Source organism: Numenius arquata, chromosome 6 (genome assembly GCF_964106895.1).
Source record: "Numenius arquata chromosome 6, bNumArq3.hap1.1, whole genome shotgun sequence".
NCBI classification, from domain to species: Eukaryota; Metazoa; Chordata; class Aves; order Charadriiformes; family Scolopacidae; genus Numenius; species Numenius arquata.
Genome location: NC_133581.1, coordinates 14,154,186 through 14,173,746, shown reverse-complemented (window position 1 = coordinate 14,173,746; position 19,561 = coordinate 14,154,186). Strand labels below are relative to the sequence as shown.

Sequence of the window (19,561 nt, the reverse complement as noted above, 5' to 3'; positions counted from 1 at the left end):
AGCCCCAGACCGGGAGGAACGATGCGCGGCTCCCGGGGCTTTCCCGGAGCCCAAGGGCTGCCGGTTCCCGTGTGCCCCAGCAGGAGATCCAGCAGGGCAGCCCTCGGTATCTACGCGAAATAGACAGCCACGCAACAGCCAGTGTCATCTCTCCCACCACCTGGTAAGGAGAGGCGTAAGAAACAAGGTTCCATTTCCCCAAGAGATGCCTCTGAATAGGGGAGGTTTCAAATTTGTGAATAGTTTTTCACTAGCCCTTTCACAGGTGCTAAGCTCCTGCAATTCCCACAAGATGGTGCTTAATTCCTCTTGGAAACCAGGGTCTACCCAGAAGCTCCAATGAAACAGAGACTTATATAATTTGGGCATTTTGGCTTGAGGAAGGCAGAAGTGGTCCAGAATGGACCATTTTTTCCTCATGGTCAATGCCTCATTCATCACACACTGATGCATGTTTACCCTGAGAGGATGCTGAACGGGATGAACAGGATAGGGCCCAGCAAAACAAACCCACAGCGTACAGAACATTCAAAAAATATTTAATAAACCTTTAAATGGCAAGACAAGCAACCTACCACAGCCAGGTAAATATATTGAGAAAGTTTTTATTAGAAGATATATTTCTGCCAAAATAAATAGTTACATTTTCTTCAGCAAAACATTAGAAAAAAGAAACAGGAGAAAAAAAAAAGCATCAACAATTTAATACTGAACTTTTAAAGTGACTGTGAACACTACTTAGTGACATTGCCGTGTAAAAACATGACTTGCATATGCTATTGCTGGTCTAGTTGCTGCTCTGACATCAGTAATTTCCACAGGATCTCCACGTGTGTTGTGTGCTTAAGGGTTTTCTCAAACTCAGCGACAGCAGCTGAGTCCCAGGGACACATTTAAGTAAGTCAGAGAGCTGCTTTAGATGCTGTTTTCAAGAGCAAGAGGAAACCCGGGAAGAAAGAGGTATTTATTTCAAAGTTACATTTCTAAGTCTTCTGTTTGGAACTAGAGGTTTTCCCTCCCTGTGCAGGAGGGCTGGTGTGGATCCACACAGTGAGACTGTCCTAGTGGAGCTGCCTGCGGACTGGAAACAGCAATGTGCCACCAGTGGGCAAGGGGAAGGAGGGAGAGGAGAGGGGAGCAAGTACTGCTGCACTCCAAAGGCAGACACTGCAGGGACACGGGGGGCAGGCAGGCCAGAGCCCACTGCAAAGGCACAAGGTGTGTTTGGCACAAACTGGCAGACGCGGCAGCCGGGCGAGGTGGTCCATTCACTCATTGATTTAAGGGGAAGACAGAAACAAAGCTTGAGAAAACTGTTGGCAAGGTCCTCTGACTTTGGCAACGCTCAACCCTGCCACCCACCACATCTAGCATGTGTTTAGCAGAAATAGACCCCTAAGGGAAACACACAGAGCTTCAGGTATTTCTCCCACAACCATTTTGGTGAAAGTGAGAGCTCTTCTCTCAGAGGAAGGAGTGAATTACCAGATTCATTTTTAAAAATGGACAAAAACACTGGAGAATATATAGTAAGTTCTAGGGACACCCCAGTGCTGGCAGACAGCAGATCCTCTTATTCTCTGGTCTGAGTGCTGCAGCTATACAGCCCTCCAAGTCACAAGAAAACAATTCCTAGGTCCTACAGATCATGGTCAGAAGTGAAGTATTTTCTCCTACCCCTTGAAAATCAGCTTGCAACAGTATTAACAGTAGGGCAGGCAGCAAACCAAACCTAACATACCACACGCGCATCGTGGCTTACAGAGCATGCCATAGATACGGACTGTTGTGCACAACATAAAACAACTCTACAGTGTTGTACAGGTTAGGGGCTGGTTAGATGCAGAAGTAGTTCACCATTAGCCTTGTTAAAAGCAGCAGGTAGTATCTGTATCACAGGAAGGAGAAGAAAAAAAAAAGTGGATTCCTGCATGCACAGACCCTTTATGTGAAACAGTAGAAATTGCTAGAGTTGGGACTCCTGCAGAGTTCAAGTGAATGCTGTAAGGATGATTGGACATGGACTGCAAGATGGACTTTTGGTCCAGGAACCTGACCTCTCAACCACCATATATCCGAGAGCAGACAGGCCCTGGCAACTACCCGCTGGGCCGTCCAGCCACACATTTTGCTGAAGAAGGGACTGACTGCTACAGAGGATAACCTTGTTCCTATGATCTTGACAGTGTAGGTTAATCAGCAACTGCTGCCCAGAAGATAATGCATGCCGTGAAGTACACATAGAACAAAAGGCTTGAAGAATTCCAGTTAGCACTATCACAACAAACCCCTCTATATCCAATCCAGAGCCTATCACAAGGTTTCCAGCGATTTCAAAGTAGTGAGGTCTGAGCTAGACAAGGCAAAAAGCAGCCATAGGTCTTTTTCTGCATCAGTGGACAAGAAGATTTTCCCTACTTTCTTCATCCTTTATAATCTGTGATGAATGAGCAGCAAAAATTTCAAACAAATGTGTGAAACTTCTCTTAAGGAAGAAGAGGGTATTTTTGACAGGTCTGTAGTTCCTTTATCAGAGCTTAAATCTATAAAGCCAACAAGCTATCACACAACAGCCACTGAATCACTGGGGGAATAAACACAGGCAAAAAAAGGGTTAATATAGAGTGGTGTTTTCCCAGTATCCGTTCACACCCTGCAAATTAGCATAGGGAAAACAGGAGTTTCCTCCCTGAAGAGTTAAGACCTTTATATTTAAAGCCAGGCTTTGGTTTGTGGTTACACTTTGAAGTATACAAAAGCTTCTCTTTGAGTGGTTAATATAATAAACCAAACGACAGTTGAAGTAAAAGACAGAAAAAACCTCAGGCCTTTTACCAGGCACAGCAGTTAATGTCTTGAAAGTATAGATCAGAACCAGCAAGCCTTCTGGATCAGAGCACTAGAAGACAGTGGCACCAGCCCAGTCAGTTCTGATGCAAAAGGAGAACAGAGGAGATCCAGGGGATAAGGGTGCCAAGCTGCAATTTCTTAATGTACTGTTGCCAAGAGAGTTTTATTTCATAGTTTAGTGGTTTACATAATCACTCAGTGGTTTTACCAGTCCAGGAAGAAGGGATAAAAAAAATAGTTGCATCATTTTCTCCACCCATATATTAACACAAACAAGGCAGAGATGAAAAGGGCAGCAGCTTCTAAGCACAGGACTTTCCTTATCCAGCTTTGCCCCTCACAGATGTTTTGCTTCTGGATGAAATGCCTTCATTCTTGCCACTAAATATCTGTATATCCCTGCCAATTGCTCTGTGTGCACGAGGGACAAGAGATGTACATTTGGCAAACTAAGCAGCTGCACATGTGCCAGTCCCCCAAAGAAGGTAACCCAAAGCAGGGGAAGAAAAGAAATCCCACACCAAACGACAAGATAAACACCTTTTCTCAACTCCAATTTTCATCAAATTCATCCTGTTCCCACTAACCGGCAGTTGCTTGTTGTGATTCACTTCGTTTAGTTATATCCATCTAGCAGTAAGATTTTTCTGCAGGCTTTAGACAATCACAAGATCAACTGGTTTTATAACCCAGCATTCCTATTCTGGTTTCTGAATCCTCAATTTTTTTTCCTCTTCCTGTAGTGACTTCCCTGTTCCCTAATTGCCTTAACTACGTGAAGCTTAAGACTAAATCTGACTGCATAAGAGCAGGCCTGCTTCATAAGCTATGCAGGCCCTTGTTCGGTTACATCCAGGAAGGGCAGTGGGGCGATACTCTTAAGTCACAAGCTCATATTTGCACTGGTGTCTCCCAGTCAGTTAGCACCACAGCTGCCCGGTCTATTGCCTCCCAGCTTGCAATGGCCACTGCAGAAAAGTCCTGATGCTTATTCACAATCTCCGCCACAAAGACTCAAACCCACGTCCAGTGCACTATTGTGCTGGTCAGAAACAGCAGCCACCACCTCACCCACACTGCTCCTGCAGATGTGATTGAGCAGATTCACTACTTTCTCCAGCTATTAGTAGAACTTCTGAGGTTAATTTCTCTGTCTAAATCAAAAGTGCATAAGAGTCTATTATAAATCACTATTCCACATATAGGCTATGTAATCAGCTTCAGACACCCTGTTCTGCTCCCCAACAAAGACAGCATATGTTTGCTTTGGCCAATTGCATACTGTTTGTGCTAGGAGAGGTAGAAGAAGCCTCATACAGCTAGACACGCTGCAGAAAAAGATACCAGGAGCTGGTTTTGTGTCATAATGTGAGGACTTAAGCTTAAGTACATGCAATCCCCACAGGAAGCCACATCTCACCCTGTGAAGAACAGAGTTCACGTTTCTGCACAGCATGTCACAACCAGACCACCACTGAGAAGGCAGTACCTTACAAGGCAGACTCTTGCCCCACTACAGACCCAGTAGCTCCAGTCTTTGAAGGGCAATCCAAAAGTAGCCAGTCCAATTCCAAGCATGCTGCACATGCACCAACACTCCTAACTTCACTTCCACTTCTCATGCTCCTGCTGTTGCCAGCTGCAGAGCTGTACTGGTGAGCCACGACACAAGACAGGCAAGCTGTGAGGCTAGTACATCTATAAGCCTAAATCCTTTCACTCCAAAGCCTCAACGTCCAAACTCTTCAAGCAGAAGACAGAGCCAAGCCCTAGTTTTGCAGGAGATCCCTTCTTGGATCCACCCACTTGGACTTTCCTTCAGTTGTACAGTCCCTTAAGGAGCAAAGCCTGACCCCTGTCAGAGGCAGCCACTTCCCCAGCACTTGCTGTGACGCTCTTACCACAAGCCACTCAAAAATAACATGCCCTGCACAATCTCACTTTCCTACAAGCACTTCACATTGCTTCAGCTGCTAAGCTGATCCTGAGCTTTTCCAGGGCAACCTCATGCTAATTCCATTCACAGTGACAAGAATGGGGCCTCAAATTCAACATGTTTCCCTGGAAAAAAAAAATCTGTCTAAATTACTTCTTTAAAATAAGCTCAATGACTTAGTTAACATTCAGAGCTTAAGCTGCAGCAGTTCCATGAGGACAAAGATCAAAATGGGAGAGACCACAACAACATGAATCATAAATACATAACTTTTCTACATTTCTGCAGTCCCAGCACAGTCTGCAGCAGGGCAAGCTCTGGCTTCCAGTGGGGATGCAGTTAAGGGACAGAAGAAAGGACGTGGCTTCAGCAAAGAAGAAAGTCAAGAGGAGATTTGGAAGCCATGAGAAAAATTGGTTTGGCAAGAGGCTACTTCATCTTTCAGTAGCACAAAGAGCTAAGGGATGTCAGATGATTTAAGAAAAAAACAAGACTCATGCTCTAAAAAACAGAGGAAGCTAAAAGCTGTATGAACTTGAGAACGTCATCTACATCCCAATTATTTGGCGGTAAAAAGCCAACGGCAATTCAAAGTGCATTATTTGGGAGAGCCCAGCTGGATCAGCATCAGCCTGGCCACGGGCAATGGCCAGGCCTCAACACCAGTCTAGAGCAAGGTAGCAGCCCATGTGCGTCTTTGAACACAGAGACCCCTTGCTTGACCCAGTGGGCAACAAATGGCTACAGTCAATTCCACCAGTCTCCATCCCGGGGAAATCCCCTTTGCAGCATATTCAGGAGCACAGGGCAGCCTGCTGCTGAGGGATGAGACTGGTCCCCTTCCCACCCACCCTCATCCCCGCATGGCAGCAGGCTCAGAAGAGTGGCAGGCACTCTTTTGCACAGTCTAGAGGTGGAAGCTTTATCTGGAACCCTTCCCGAGGGAAGAGGGAGGCCTGCATGTCCACGTTGATGCAGAGTAAGCCCAGCATGAGCTGGCGCTGGTACTCCTCCCACTTCATCATGACATCAGACACGGAACGGTTGCTTCTCATCCACACAGGCAGTGCTTCACCACAAGCTGATGTGGAAGAAATTGGCAGGCTCTGCGGCCCTCCAAGCTCAAGATGATAGTAAAGCCTGAAAGGTAAACACATGCAAAAAATCAGTACGTTGGGAAGACTTGAGCAGGTCACCAGACCAGAGCTCCAGAACCATACACCTAGTTTGGTTTACAACCGACTGCATGAGCTTAGTCAGAAGTGAGTGTGTGTGTGTGTGTGCATGCCTGTTTCTGCCCCCCCCCCCCCCATCTCTTGATTATTCAGATCACGGGCTCTTGTGCTTAAGAATCACTCCCTCCCTCATACTAGGATCCAAATCACAGCTGGGATCCTCTGCCTACTGCCGTAAGATGCAGTTTCCTATCCTCATCCAAGCAAGACAGTCTTGCCTCAGCCTCAAGCCACAGCCCACTGCAGGGAGTTCGGTTCAGAGGCAGAGGCACACACACAGACTCAAAGCACCGTGTCTCCTTTGGAAATCCTCTAGTGTTTCGTGGCCACCCTAGTGCCTCCCCACCCTAAAAAAGGGCCTAGACCTTGAGGCAGATAAGGTCATTTGAACACAAGTACCTCTTGGAAGGAACTTTTAGGGGACCCTGGGCCAGCAAATGCCACACAGACAAACTCCTCTGTCTTCTACAGGGAGCACTGAATAAGCTAGCATATTGTTTTAATTAGACCTACATCTTCTGCTCTATTGCTATAGTAACAGCTTAATTACAGGGTCTGCCCTGTAATGGCAAGAAGGAAGGAGACCAAGTGCTGAGTCTATCCAACAGTTAAGGTAGCCAAGAGCCCATGGACCAGATCTGCATTTTAGATTGGGCAGTAAATCATTCTGGTCAATTTGTGCTTGACCTGCTCTGCTCCAATGGAGTAGAGTCTGCAGAAGTCAAAGTTGAAATGGAGGGGTCCTCCAGAACAGTACTGTGGAAGAAACCAGCCATACCTGGCTGAAAGATGGCTGCCCAGTTTCTTCTTGGCTTTCTTCACAAGATAGTTGCAGATTTCAGTCATCTGCTCCCTCATCCATCTAATATCCTCAGGGATATCTGGGAGCCATTCCAACAATCTGGAAAGAGACAGGAGACAACCATCAGTTGGGCCCACAAAGAACAGGATGGAAAGAATGCCAGTTTTGCCTCCTAACAATGATTACTCATTATTTTTAGTGACAAATGCATTAAGAGCTATTTACACTACCATTCACAGAACTAAGGGGAAGAAGCTGCGAAGCATGAGAACAGCCCAGGAACTTATTCTTCACATTTTGTGTCAGCACTTTCCATATTTTCCATCCATTTTCAGATTTGGAAAGTGTTTTTCTCTAAGCCTTTCCATCACAAACTGTCTCTTTCCAGAAACTTTTCAAAGGGTACTTCATACTAAGGACAAGTCTGACAGACTTGCCTTCCCAGCCATGTAAGCGTAGAGCTGGAAACGGCTGCAACCACGCTGCCCTTGCTCCAGTGGTTCCGGCTCTTGTGTGGTTTCTGCTTTCATCCCTACACTCCCAGTTGAGAAGTCTCTCTCCAGGCTCCAAAATTTATCACCATTTTCCAGGGCAAGTTCCAACACACAGCCATCTTCCTTCAAGCTGGGAGTATGGGCTATAGCCAAATGATGCACAAAGGTAGGAAAAGCAGGAACTCTTTTCTCAGGAACTCTGGCACTGCAGAGTTTGAGAGGATCCTACTCTCTGTCTATTCATGCTTCACCAGCTACATGAAACACTTTGCTGCACTGGGAAGAACACCGCTAAGGGAACCAGCCAAAGACCTACCTGACAGTGAAGGAAACTGCAGACTCCAGAGGCAGCATATAGGGGACCATCATTGCTGTGGCCACACGTATAGGCAGCATGTTGGTGATGCCAGTCAAGAAACTTCTTCTTTCAGCACAAGCCTCCAGAAGAGCTGAAGACAGAAAAGAACATGGCTGAATCCCCACAACAGGAATATCCTTTTCCTTGCCACACCCCAGTAGTTACCCAGCCTAAGGTCTCCCCTCCCCACCTTCCACTTCTTAAGGAAGTCTTGCTCAGGATAGTAGTTCTCTGAGCACAGCTGAGAACAGCAGCTTTTAGCTTTATCAGACTCCTAAAGGAGTGAGCAACAAGATTCCCTCCACTCCTTACCATGCAGAATACTGTCAAATGAGTCAACCTCTCCCAAATTCAGCCTCCACAGGGCAAGCCACAACTTTATCTAAGAGGCCGCAGCTCCATCTAATGATCAGCGTGTGCCAGTTCAATCCCTGGGTACGGCCAAGCCCAGCCACAAGCAATACCCACAGATCCCAGTAATCCTCTGAAGTGGACCAGGCAGCACAGGAAGATTGCCTGGGTGCTCTCACTTTGGATCATACCTTGGTTCAGTCTGGGAGGCAAGTGTTCGAAGATGTGTTCTTCAACAACAGCAAGGGCAGTATTGTCCTCTAGTTGGTCCTCAGCTTCTGTTTCTTCCTCTTTCTTATCTCCTGGGGGTGCTTCTATGGCAAGGAGAGGACGGGCAGGACTTGGACGATGAAGGAGACCTGAGAAGAAGTCATACCATAAGGATGATACAAACTAGCTACTCTGCCTTGCCTAGCCTTTAGTGTTAGTCCTCACTTCACCCTAACACCCCTCAGACAGACAAACATCACAACTAGCCTCTTTAGCTTACGTCTACTGTAACGCTTACCACAATGAGTTAGAAATCTTGCTCCTTTAATATCATCCTTTCTTTCCCCACCAGAAGTTTTAACTTTTCCCTTTAAGTACTGCAGGGTGCTGTTTGGCAGAGTTTTGTTGCTATAATCTGCCAGTCACCAATCTTGCAGGCAAGATTTCCCTCCTGCAGGTTAAATCCACAAACACAGCTGCATGATTGCTCTTATCCCAGTAAGGGACGCATCACAGAGCAAACAAATGTGCTTGATCTGCTGTAAATTGACACTAGGTGGCATCAAACACACACACTCAACCTGTTAAAACAGTTGGAGGCAAGAAAGACCAGTGCTTGCACGTAGAAAAGAGTGAAACAGTAGTGTCAAACTGCCAGGTGCTGGGGGCTGCTGAGGGCATGCCTGCACTCTGCACTGCTGTGCCACATTAGACACACCCTCCTCCTTTTTATGTGCAGCTAGGGTACCTGCAGGAGGTCCAAATGGCACCTAACAACTGTGTTGGTGTAGCACTGAGAATTAAGTACTGAGAACTAAGTACTTAGTACTTAGTTGAAGCACTAAGTAGCTTCAACAGTCTGTTGTGCCAACACCACTGTGGTATCAGTGGTTAGAGTCCTTCTGCATCGCACCGGAAAGGTGTCCACTCCACCTTCACTTCCTGAAGGGCTAGCATAGACTTCATTTAATGGAAATTCCGTATTCCGATATCTGAGGCACAGCTCAGTTCTGCCCTTCCACCTTTCAAATGCACCATTGTCTATCCTCAGAGCCAAGCCACCAAGCCTGGCACAGAAGAGGCAAGTCAGCACAGCTTAAAAACACCCAGTTCCTTACCATTCTTCTTCAGGAAGTGCAGTGCATCCCGATAGCCCTGCTTGCACATATCCCGCAGCACCTGTGGGCAGAGGAAGGCAAGAACATGTAATTTGGAGATTGTCTGGCTGAGCAGAGCAAACAGCCAGCTCAATGCTGGCTTTAGAGGAATTCTCCTAACTCCTAAGCTACCCCAAGGACAAGTCTGATCCTTGCCAGCTCTTCCCAAGCTTTGAGCAGGAATGGGAGGTATAACATGAATACACTGGAGACAGGAATCACAGGATAAATCACATTGGGACACCTGGAATCCCACTTAAGTACAGGCTTAGAGTTGCAGCCACCTCATTTCCCCATCTACAGCTGATGCCGCAGTGGGCAGTCTTCAGCGAGTCACTCTGACAAGCAGCCCAGAATACTTCCCAGCAGATGCCAGGAAAGGCCGCTGCATTTGCAGATAAAGCCAGCTAACACTAGAGAGGGGACAGGAAAAAGCTTGTCCAAGTAATTCAGCACATGAACACACAATTATGCCTAAATGCCAGGTCTATCTGAGGCTTCATTTGCTCAGAAGCATGCAAAGCTGTTTGCAGTGCCACCTGCTCTACTTGCACTCTTTAGGAGACAGTCACTGGCTGCAGGCTGGCAGCTCCATCCTGACACCTTAGAACACTCAAGAGCACATCGGTTCTGATGGCTAATACATCCTTGTTTACAAGTGAGCCTGGCTTCCTGGCAAATGCCACTCTAGAGAGCGCAGCATGGGAATGCTTTCCAAGCAACTCCTACCACCTAAATTCCAGATCTCCCAGTAGCAAAAGAAAACCAAGCCACCTGTACAACCTTGTGCAGATGGTCAAGGCTTTCCAAGTCACCAGGTTCATAATGTCAAGGTTAAAAACCAGACAGAGAGATACAAAACTAACAGTGTCTGGAATCTTGTTCTGCCAAAGTGCACAGTATAGCCAGTGCCTATCTAATGTCCTCAACTTCTGGTGCTGCCAGGAAACTTGCCTGCGGCTCCGGAGGAAACAGGGCCTTTGAGAGGCGGTAGAGGTTGCGAAGGTTGAACTGGATGCTTGTATTGGTGACTCTCAGCTCATGCATGTTTGTGGAATCATCCCGTGGACAGATATCGCTCTCTCCTGAGAATGGAGACACCGTGATTGTGTTCTTCAGCTCATATCGTGGCAAGTTGTCAGAAATTCCTCCATCAACGTATCTCTGAAATCAAGAGAAATTAAGTACTCTTCATTCTTATAACTGATCAAGCGGCTTTTTTACTGTGTCCCTGTTCATATTTTTGCCAACAAGTTGGGAACAGAATGGAGTACATCCACCAGCACTGGAGAAGTCAAAACCAGGGATAGCACAGCTGTGTTGTCTATAATCTTTTGCTATGTACCTTTCCTCCTTATGATAAAGTGTGTTGGTCACAATTGTTCAACGAGAAAGGCATATTCTCTTGTGCAACTGCTGACTTACACCTATGGGGTTTGACTGCTGTCCAATTAAATAATATGACACACCAACAACCACCTGCAGTGCAAATTAGCACTGATCTAAGCTGTCACACTGCGACATTGTGCCATTTTTCACTTGTGTTTAAAACGAATACGTTCAGACACAAGTCCCCACTGGCAGAAGCATTGTTACCTAAGAGTAAAACCACATGATTTGTTGCTAGCAGGCTTATCAGGCAGCAATACACATTTGGAATCTACTTGCTGTGGTGTGATAACAGAGAACGAGGGACTTGGGGTTTGCTCCTAACAGGCACCCTCTTATCAGAGAACGTTCTGTACCTATGTACCATAAACACATTTGCGTTACCCTTGCAGGAAGAGCAACTCCAGTAGCATATACTCAATTCAAAGTATTTGTTGCAGTAGTATAATTGCACAAGGAGCTGAGCAAGACAATCTCTACCACAGGCCTTTGGCAGAGCAAGCAACATGCAGAAGATAAAAGGAAGATGATGTTGGTCAAGCCAAAAGAGCAGCAAGTTTGAGACTTTGCAGAGCAACAACTCAAGCTCTTGTGAGCCTCAGTTACAGAAGAGTCCTGCCAATTTTATATCAGGGTCGATCTTGCCATTTGCTGCCTGGAACCCTTCCCTTTGGATATGTTCAAAAGCAAATCATCATACAGGAGCTACACATCCCCGTAAACCGCAGCTGTAACATGTTTCAGCTCTCTGCTGGGTTAGGAGCTGAGCTGGCAGAGACTGAACTCAGGCAGAGCATGGAAATGCTGATCAGAAGAGGATCATGCTTTGCCTTGTCTCACAAGCAGGCTGACCACTGACATCAGTCTTTTGCTGCACAATGTCTAGGAAAATGCTGGCTGCTTTGCCTGGAGGGCACTTTGCACTTCGTTCTCTCTTGCTCTGGGTGGCAGACAGGCAGAGACCTCTTTAAGCAGCTCCTCTGATCCTGGTGAACAGTTCGTAGACTTTTGGGCTGAAAGCAACCAAATTCAGCTATAGGAATCCAGTTCCCATTGAGGCAGCAGGGTCAGAGTGGACTGCACAGTGGGTTTCTTTGGGGCAAATTAAATCTCAAGACTACCTTTGTATATAGCCTACACATTCAAGGGAAATGGTCTGTAGTTACAGTTGTAGGCTACAGCAGCACTAACTTGTAGCAACAAGGCATTTTATCCTCATGTCAGGCCTTGTTCACCAAACATAGTATCAAGACAGACATAGTTAGAGGCTCCTGCACCACCTGGGTTTGGGCAGTAAAGAAAGTAGAAGGATGGGATAGATTAAACTCAAGAAGTACACCCTCTTGGGGTGCTGAGTGTTCCTAGTGTTTTCTAGACAACAGAGGTGCCAAAAATTAATTGAACCCTCACTTCCTTCTAAACCGGGCATCAGTCTTCCCTAAACCAAAAGCAACCACAGCAAACTGGCATTGTCATCATCTCCCCAAAGCTGCTCCACTGAAAGCCAGACCAGGCACAGCTAGAGTTGGAGACCTCTGGCTGACTCCCTCTGCAAGGATGAGATCATGACAGGCTGAGTGGGAAGAGGACTGAGCAAAACAGGCAGCACACGCTTCGTTTGAAGAAGGAGGTGGTAAGCGTTTTGGCCACTTAACTAAGACAATAGTTTTGCGGTAAGGCTGCAGAAACATACGGTTCCCTGAGGGTGGCAGCACGAGTGCACGGATGCCTTTAGGAAGAAGGCTTAACTACAATAAGGCTGACAGGCAAGGTCTTCTCACTGCATGGAAATCTAGGAATAAGCGTGCAAACCCCACTCTCTGGTTCCCCAGGCAATGCCGAGTACCATTCCTTACTCGGTATCAACTGCCAGTTCTTTGGATTTGACTGAACCTCCAGGAAACCAAGCCTAACCACTCTCCAACCTCCTGGAAACCCCCTAATAGCACAGAGCCACGGGCTGGAGCCCCCAGCTGCCTGCAGGTGTGAGCAGCAGCTTTTGGGGATGGTTCACAGACTGAGGTAATTTCTGGGGTACCCAGTTCCATTCCCTTATTGTGTCCTCCTGTGCACGGGGCCCCTCACTTGTGAACTGTTAATTTGCTTTTTTACCCTTGTTAGGGGTTCATCTCACCCATGTGCCACAGATAGTTCATGGTGAAAGTGTGTGTTGACAGATCAGTTATCAACCCTTCCATTTCTCTGTATTTGAGAATTCTTTTTTTTCCCTCCTCTCACCCATCTTCATCATCCACTCCATGGGGCTACCAGAGCTCAGAGACATGAACACTGAAAAAAGATTAGGAGGAAGACAGAATATGGGTTTTACACCTTGCACACAAACACAGCTGCATGATTGTTCTTATCCCAGTAAGGGATGCATCACAGAGCACACAATTGTATTGCCTTGAAAACTGGTGCTCGTGCCAGGCCTGTCAGTCTGTCCTGTGACACATACAATAATCAAAAGCACGCTAGAAACCATGCAGTCCTTTTTCAAAACCTTTTGCCAAGCTCATACCCAATCTAATTTAACCTCTCCCCTTGCCAGCTCCCCCCTTCATAAACAGAAAGAGCCATGATTTTCTGGGGAAGAGGTAGGCATGAATTTCCTCATCTCATATATTACCTCCCCACCTTTCCCCATGAGGAATCTTGACATGAGAAGTCATCCCTCAGTGTGCCAGGGCAGCTGCACATTCCAGAAACCCTCATGCTGTACGCAGCTTTGGAATTTTGAGATTTTGCCTGATTCACACTGACCTCAACTGGCCCCAAAGAGGTGTCAGGCAAGAGCCACTGCTATGCTCCCACCAGCTGTGGGTCAAAAACCCTGTCTGCAGTTGATAAGAAATGTCAAACCATTACTGATTCTGTCACTTCTCTGAAGAGTTGGACATTGGACATTTCTTCTAGGTCATTTCCCTACCCAACATGCTTGCACAAGACAAAAACAGCCAACTTTTATATTATGCAGGAGCAAAACTGATCTCAGTTTTAGGACACAGGTAGCAGTGGGAGCAGATTTGATACTCTGGTCTGACAGACTGAGGCATCTTGGTCAGGTTGCTTATGGAAAACCAGGGCACACATACATTGATAGCAGTCCTCCCTCTCCCTTTTGACCTTTTAGTTTGAAAACAAACTGCCTTTTAATGTGTACATTAATCTACATAGCACAAGGGGAGTCCAAGCTCAACTGAGGCCCTTCAGCATGACTGCAATATTCAGAGACGCTCCAGCTCTGCACAGCTTTCAAGTGTTTTCATTTTTAACATGCAAACACAGAAGAGAATGGTTCTGGACAGCCTTGGGCAGGATATCAAAGAATGTTCTGCTGCCCACAAGAGCTTTCTCAGAGGAAGGTCAGGAAGAACTCCATGGAAAAGAGGTCTGGTATCAGCACCAATAGTTAAAACCCCACAGAAAGCGTTAGGTACGTGGGAGAGGGACTACAATCATTATTTCTATTCTGGACCTAAGTTCTTTCCACATGCAGAGGGTTGGAGCCTCAGTGAGGGAAAGTGCTGTACTAAGCAGCCAGAAGAACTATCTGCTACGTCAGCCAGCAGTTGTCCAGATTACTATATACTACTCTCATGTTAAATCCTCTAGCCTTCAGGACATTTATAGCCAGCATTTATAGGCAGCAGTGGAAAGAAGGCACATCCACTGTTGGAAGTTGCTTATTTGGGAATTTCTCATGCCTCTTCAGGCTAATTGCTGCCATCAGACAGGCAATAAAATTGCCCAAATTGAGTACCAGCATTTCTCTCTTCTTATTCATTAGTACATGATTTAATGAAGCAGCATCTTAAGATGAGTCTTACTTACCACTCCACGCAAGGTTGGAGGTATCAGCCCACAGTAGACAGGTATAAAGGTGCTGCAGACACAGGCCTGAGAGAGAAAGAGATCCAGAATGTGAGGCAGATCAAAGCTTACTGAACCGATTACTCTTCTCAGAACACCATGCTGGCATGTGCTGACAATGAGAACAAGGCAAAACAAAACTGCATGCAGTTCCTGCCTAGCCCTCTGCAGTAAGTTTCCATTCACCTGGATCAGCTCTTCCTTGGAATTGAAGTCTGACAGTATCACGTTTTCTCCATCAGAAACCCGTGTCAGGGAAATACCCAAACGTCCTGCTGCAACCTCATGCCCATTCTCTGGCACAGTCTTGGACAGGCAGATCCGAATGGTCTTCACCAAGTTGAAAGACGGGTGGAGTGGGCCTAAGAACCTCTTCCGGGCTTCTTTTGACACTCGAATAATGCTGGCACCAGCCTCACCTGCAACAAGAGAAAGAAAAATGCACCGTGAAATCCTCACAAAACCAGCCTTCTCCTGCACAAAATAAAGCACAGAAAAGCCTCATTCACAGCTTTACTCAGAGGTTTCTCCCCGCTGGCTGATATATAACTCAAGATGAGAGACTACTATGAGCAGTGTTAGAGAAGTCACAGAAGTTTGCTATCTCAGCCCTCGTACTCCTCCATTGCAAAGAGGAGTCATCTTACATATGAAGATCACATGCATGTGGCTAAGGCCTCACACTTTTTCTTAGATCCTGTTTAGCTCATCAATGTAGGGCTGGTAAAAACACAGATTAACAAAGAAAACAAGGGAGATGCTTTAACAGCTTTGAGCTTATGGCTAAATCCACTTCAAAGCATCTTCCACTAAAACTGTTCTAGTAAACATCATCTTTTTTCTGACATGAAAAAAAGCCATCTGCCTGGAAGCAAAAGTGCCAGTAAACAGGAATGCTGGTGCTTTCCAGCTAAGTGATCTCAGCTCTGCTGTGAGTGTCAGCGACATCTCAAGTGAGCAAGACAGGCAGTATACTCCATTAAGGAATCAGTGACTTAGTGCCACCTGCAGAGTCTTTGGTGTCCCGTCCCTTCCGTGTCAGATTCCACAGCAGCATACTAGGCCCTGATGGTAAGCAGGGCTCACGAAGGCATGCCTGCTTCACCCTTTCACACAGTGACACAGCTGAGTTTGGAGGAGAGGAGACATCCTATCCGCACAGAAGGGAAGGCATCCGCTAAGCCCATTATCTCACGGTCACTAGGAGCCCAAACTGGCAAGAGCATCAGAGCTCTCCAATGGGAAAGGAGAGACAGGAGAAAACAAACCAAAAACATCAACCCATGCCAAACCCTCAGCACCCACATGCTGCCCTTTACACACACTGTCTGCAGCTTTCACACACATCTCCTAGCCATGGCGAGATACAAGACAACAGTTCCTGTAAGTACCACCCAATCACTGCACTCCCGGGGCATTTGGAATATACACAAGAAGAATGTGAGGGGAATAATTAAAGAAACCAGGAGAAGACAGGCATGCTTTCACAAATAAAGACTTCTTTCCAATCAAGCTTTATTGACTGGCACATTTATGAGGAAAATAATTAACTTTTAAATGTAGCCTCTCCTTAGGTAAAAAAAAAAAATGTTAGAGACTGAAAAAAACCTATGATTCAGAGTTCCCAACCATGAGCGAGCTGTGGGAACATTAACGAAAGTGAAGACCAACAGCAGCAACATTAAGTGAAATTTAGCTTTAATTCTGATCATGTACTTAAAAGAGACCCTCCAAGCCTACACCTCAACCCTATGAATGACTAGAAGTTCAGTTCTCAGAGAAAGATGAGAGGCTATCAGTTCAAGCCAACTAGAAATCCCCCCATTTTGGTCTCCCACCCAGTCTTGCAACTGCAGAAAGGAGGTAGCAGAATGAAAGCATCCAGGTTAGGCCCAGGTTAATAAACATAATGGAGATAAGAGCAACACCACCCTCAAAGCTATGTTGACACATCCCAGTCTTTTGCAATACACGTGTGCCAGCAACATGTTTTCCACCAACACAGCCTAGGAATGTGATTCTGTGCTTAGGAAACCCATCAAGACCAGCAGCTCAAGCACGCATAGAACTAGACCCTTGAACTGACCACAGACTCTGGGGTCAGGATTTTAGGCACTGTGAGGTAGCAACTTAGCAGAAAATCCAAGTTACCCCCTCCGAAGCAATTTTTAGCACTATAATCCCAGTCTTTTGCTCTGTCCTAGAGCAAGGTTTAGCAGTCTAATTCTGATCTTACTTACTCAATTAGCAGTAAGCCATTGAGCCCAGCCTGTTCCAGATAGTAGCTGCATGGTTCAACATCTTCCGCAACATGAAGAAAGTCGCCCTCACAGAAATTACATTTTATCAACACCATGACATTAGCACTCATAACGCTCCCTAAGACGCCTTCACATCTGACAAGGGGAGGAAAGACACACAAAGAAGCGGCAACAGAGCCAAAAAATGAATGAAGCCCAGCCCAGCACCTTAGCCATATGACCCCAGGAAACTCCACTGCACGGAGTGCTGAAAAACCCAGCGGGAGGGTGGGTGTTGAGTGTGCAGCCATAGGGAGATAGCCTGTGTGCAAAGGCCATGCTGGAGGGGTCAGGGTGTTTGTGTCACCCAAGAGATAGCGCTTGGAGAACGATGTTTTCAGACTTGGCATCTCAGTGTGCAAAAAGATTTGATAGAAATACTGAAAATGACTGCAATTAAATTGAGCTTATGACTGAGCTAAAGCATGAGCTGGAAGTTGCTTAAGAAAAACAAAACAGCGAAGTCCCAACTATGCCAGGAAAAAGACTGTCAGCATTTGAAGGAAGACTTCAGTTGTAGCTGCTCTATCACCATTTCACAGACAAGTGGGGTGGGGGGACAGAGAAGAACAGAGGATGAAATAAGAATTACTGCTAATTAGCAATTTCATTCTTTGGGTACTTTCTGGGTATTTGTTGTTTGGAGTTTTTTTAATACATGTGTGCATACATGCACACACACAGGAGCTTCTGAGGTATTTCAATTTAAGGGCACCTGTGATTCTGTTGGACTTGCTGGCTCATTTGCATCAAAGCTGAGCACAGAAGAGCTCTGTGGGAAGAGACGAGGACAGGGTGATCTGCAGCACCACCAGCTTTCCTGGAAATAAGGCTAGCTGAGGGTTCAGCCAAAGGAGTCAGGTTTACGTAGTTAGATCCGTGACAGATGAAAAGCCCTCTTGGAAATATATTTGGGAGGAGGGAGAAGAGGTGAGAGTGTTTTAATCCTGTTACTACCAGAAGTTCTATTCCAGGAAAACCAGCTCAAATTCTGCTCACAGACTGCCAGAGGGAGCAGCTGAATGAGGAGTGGTCAAGAGAGAAGTTCTACAGAGGTCAGTCACAAGCTGTCAATTATTACTAGGACTAGTCCAGTGCCAATTCCAGTCCACAGAAGTTTCCCATGGTTTTTGATGGATCTGGTGACTCAGGACACAGGGTCACATGAAAAAGCTAAATTAAGTTCCTCTTCCCTTATTGAGGTACGTACCGAGGGGCAGAGACAGTCCCTAATAGTTGGTATTGGTTGTTGGGACAACATTTAATTCTTCTCCCACCAACCAATTAATTCAACGCTTCTCCCTATACAGATTTACTAAGCCAATATTTCTCTAAAAAATATATTAATATGTGGATTATTCCATTTTCATTAGAAAAGCCATATCCCCCTCCTTCCCTGCCCCCACCACTGCTGCAGTGGGTGGTGTTCTACGTGAACCTGAGTACTGCAGGGCCATTGTCCTTATCTGAATTTCAGTTGTGATGACGCAAAGAAGCACCAGACAGTTGTGTCCTGAAACACCCCAACATGTCCCTTGCCAGACAAGAAGGCCAGCTGCTCCACCTCTGCTGGTTCATCCCGTGATTTTTCTGCAGCGGCTACAAGGGGCAAGTTACTGTTACCAATGGGAAAAGACCTGAAGGCAGCTGCTAGTTTGCATTTCATTTTTAAGCTATGTTAAGCCAACTTCACATTAGCTTATTGACACAGCAAGACTGTTCCCTTAGAGGACTGGCTTTCGCCCCCACCAGTCATACTCAACTCCAAAATAACCCAGTATCTAAGTCTCTACTGCCTTGCATCCCCTAAACTACCATTCTCTAACCTGAAAAGCATTCAAGCAGCATGTGCTATTTATAACTGTATAGAAACATGTCCAGCCACAGCAGCCTGCTGCTACTCTGCCTCTGGAAGAGGCAACAAGCTGAAGATCGATCATCTAAAACTGCTGTTAGCTGGGCCACTGGGAAGACCCTTAACAGCAGCTAAGAGCTCTGTGATGAAACAGAAAGGCTACTTCAAGTCTGTGCAATGCACAAGCATAAGGACCATCACAAAGGTTAAACACCCCACAGGAGGAGGGGTGATGCGTGGGGAAGAAGGACCTCTTCAGACCCGCATCTTCAGCAGCAGGGCTTTTACGCCAAGGGCACCATGATGCTCACCTGTTGATGTTAGATCACGTTGACATCCATTTGCCAGCCAGCAAAAGGACAGTTGACCCATAAAGTATTTCAAGTGGAAAAAAAAGCCTAAGATACAAATAAAAATAGGAGGAGAGCAGGCTGAAGAGGGAGAGGGGCATTCTGGACATTCCACCCAGCAGCTCCTGTGACCATGGCTCTCCCATGACACTGCAGCTCCTTCTGGAAAAGCTCCACATCGGCACAAAGATCACCCTCTGCGCCAGGGACATTCCTGCTCCCTGGCTTGTGCAGCAGTAAACAGGATGCAAGCTTAAAGGAAAGGCTCTCCAAAAGCAATGGAGAACAGAGGATGTCTCCTCTCCCTGCTGGTAGGAGGCACGAGCAGAGGGGTCACACTCCAGACTGCAAATGCCATACCTCAACCTGGACTAATGGAGCAGGTAGGGAACTGTACAGAT

The 19,561-nt window shown here is 46.3% G+C and overlaps 1 protein-coding gene across 1 annotated transcript in view; it reads right to left on the bottom strand.

Moving 5' to 3' along the window:
- Nucleotides 1–522: 522 nt before the first annotated feature.
- Nucleotides 523–19,561, bottom strand: part of PNPLA2 (patatin like domain 2, triacylglycerol lipase) — a 31,376-nt gene continuing 12,337 nt past the window's right edge. Inside the window, exons 2-9 of the mRNA XM_074150037.1 lie at nucleotides 14,842–15,074; nucleotides 14,617–14,682; nucleotides 10,348–10,557; nucleotides 9,355–9,415; nucleotides 8,218–8,385; nucleotides 7,634–7,766; nucleotides 6,800–6,922; nucleotides 523–5,926 (exon numbers count right to left, since the gene is read on the bottom strand). Coding sequence (XP_074006138.1) covers nucleotides 5,662–5,926; nucleotides 6,800–6,922; nucleotides 7,634–7,766; nucleotides 8,218–8,385; nucleotides 9,355–9,415; nucleotides 10,348–10,557; nucleotides 14,617–14,682; nucleotides 14,842–15,074 — 1,259 coding nt within the window. The 3' untranslated portion in view covers nucleotides 523–5,661. The remainder of the gene's footprint in view (nucleotides 5,927–6,799; nucleotides 6,923–7,633; nucleotides 7,767–8,217; nucleotides 8,386–9,354; nucleotides 9,416–10,347; nucleotides 10,558–14,616; nucleotides 14,683–14,841; nucleotides 15,075–19,561) is intronic.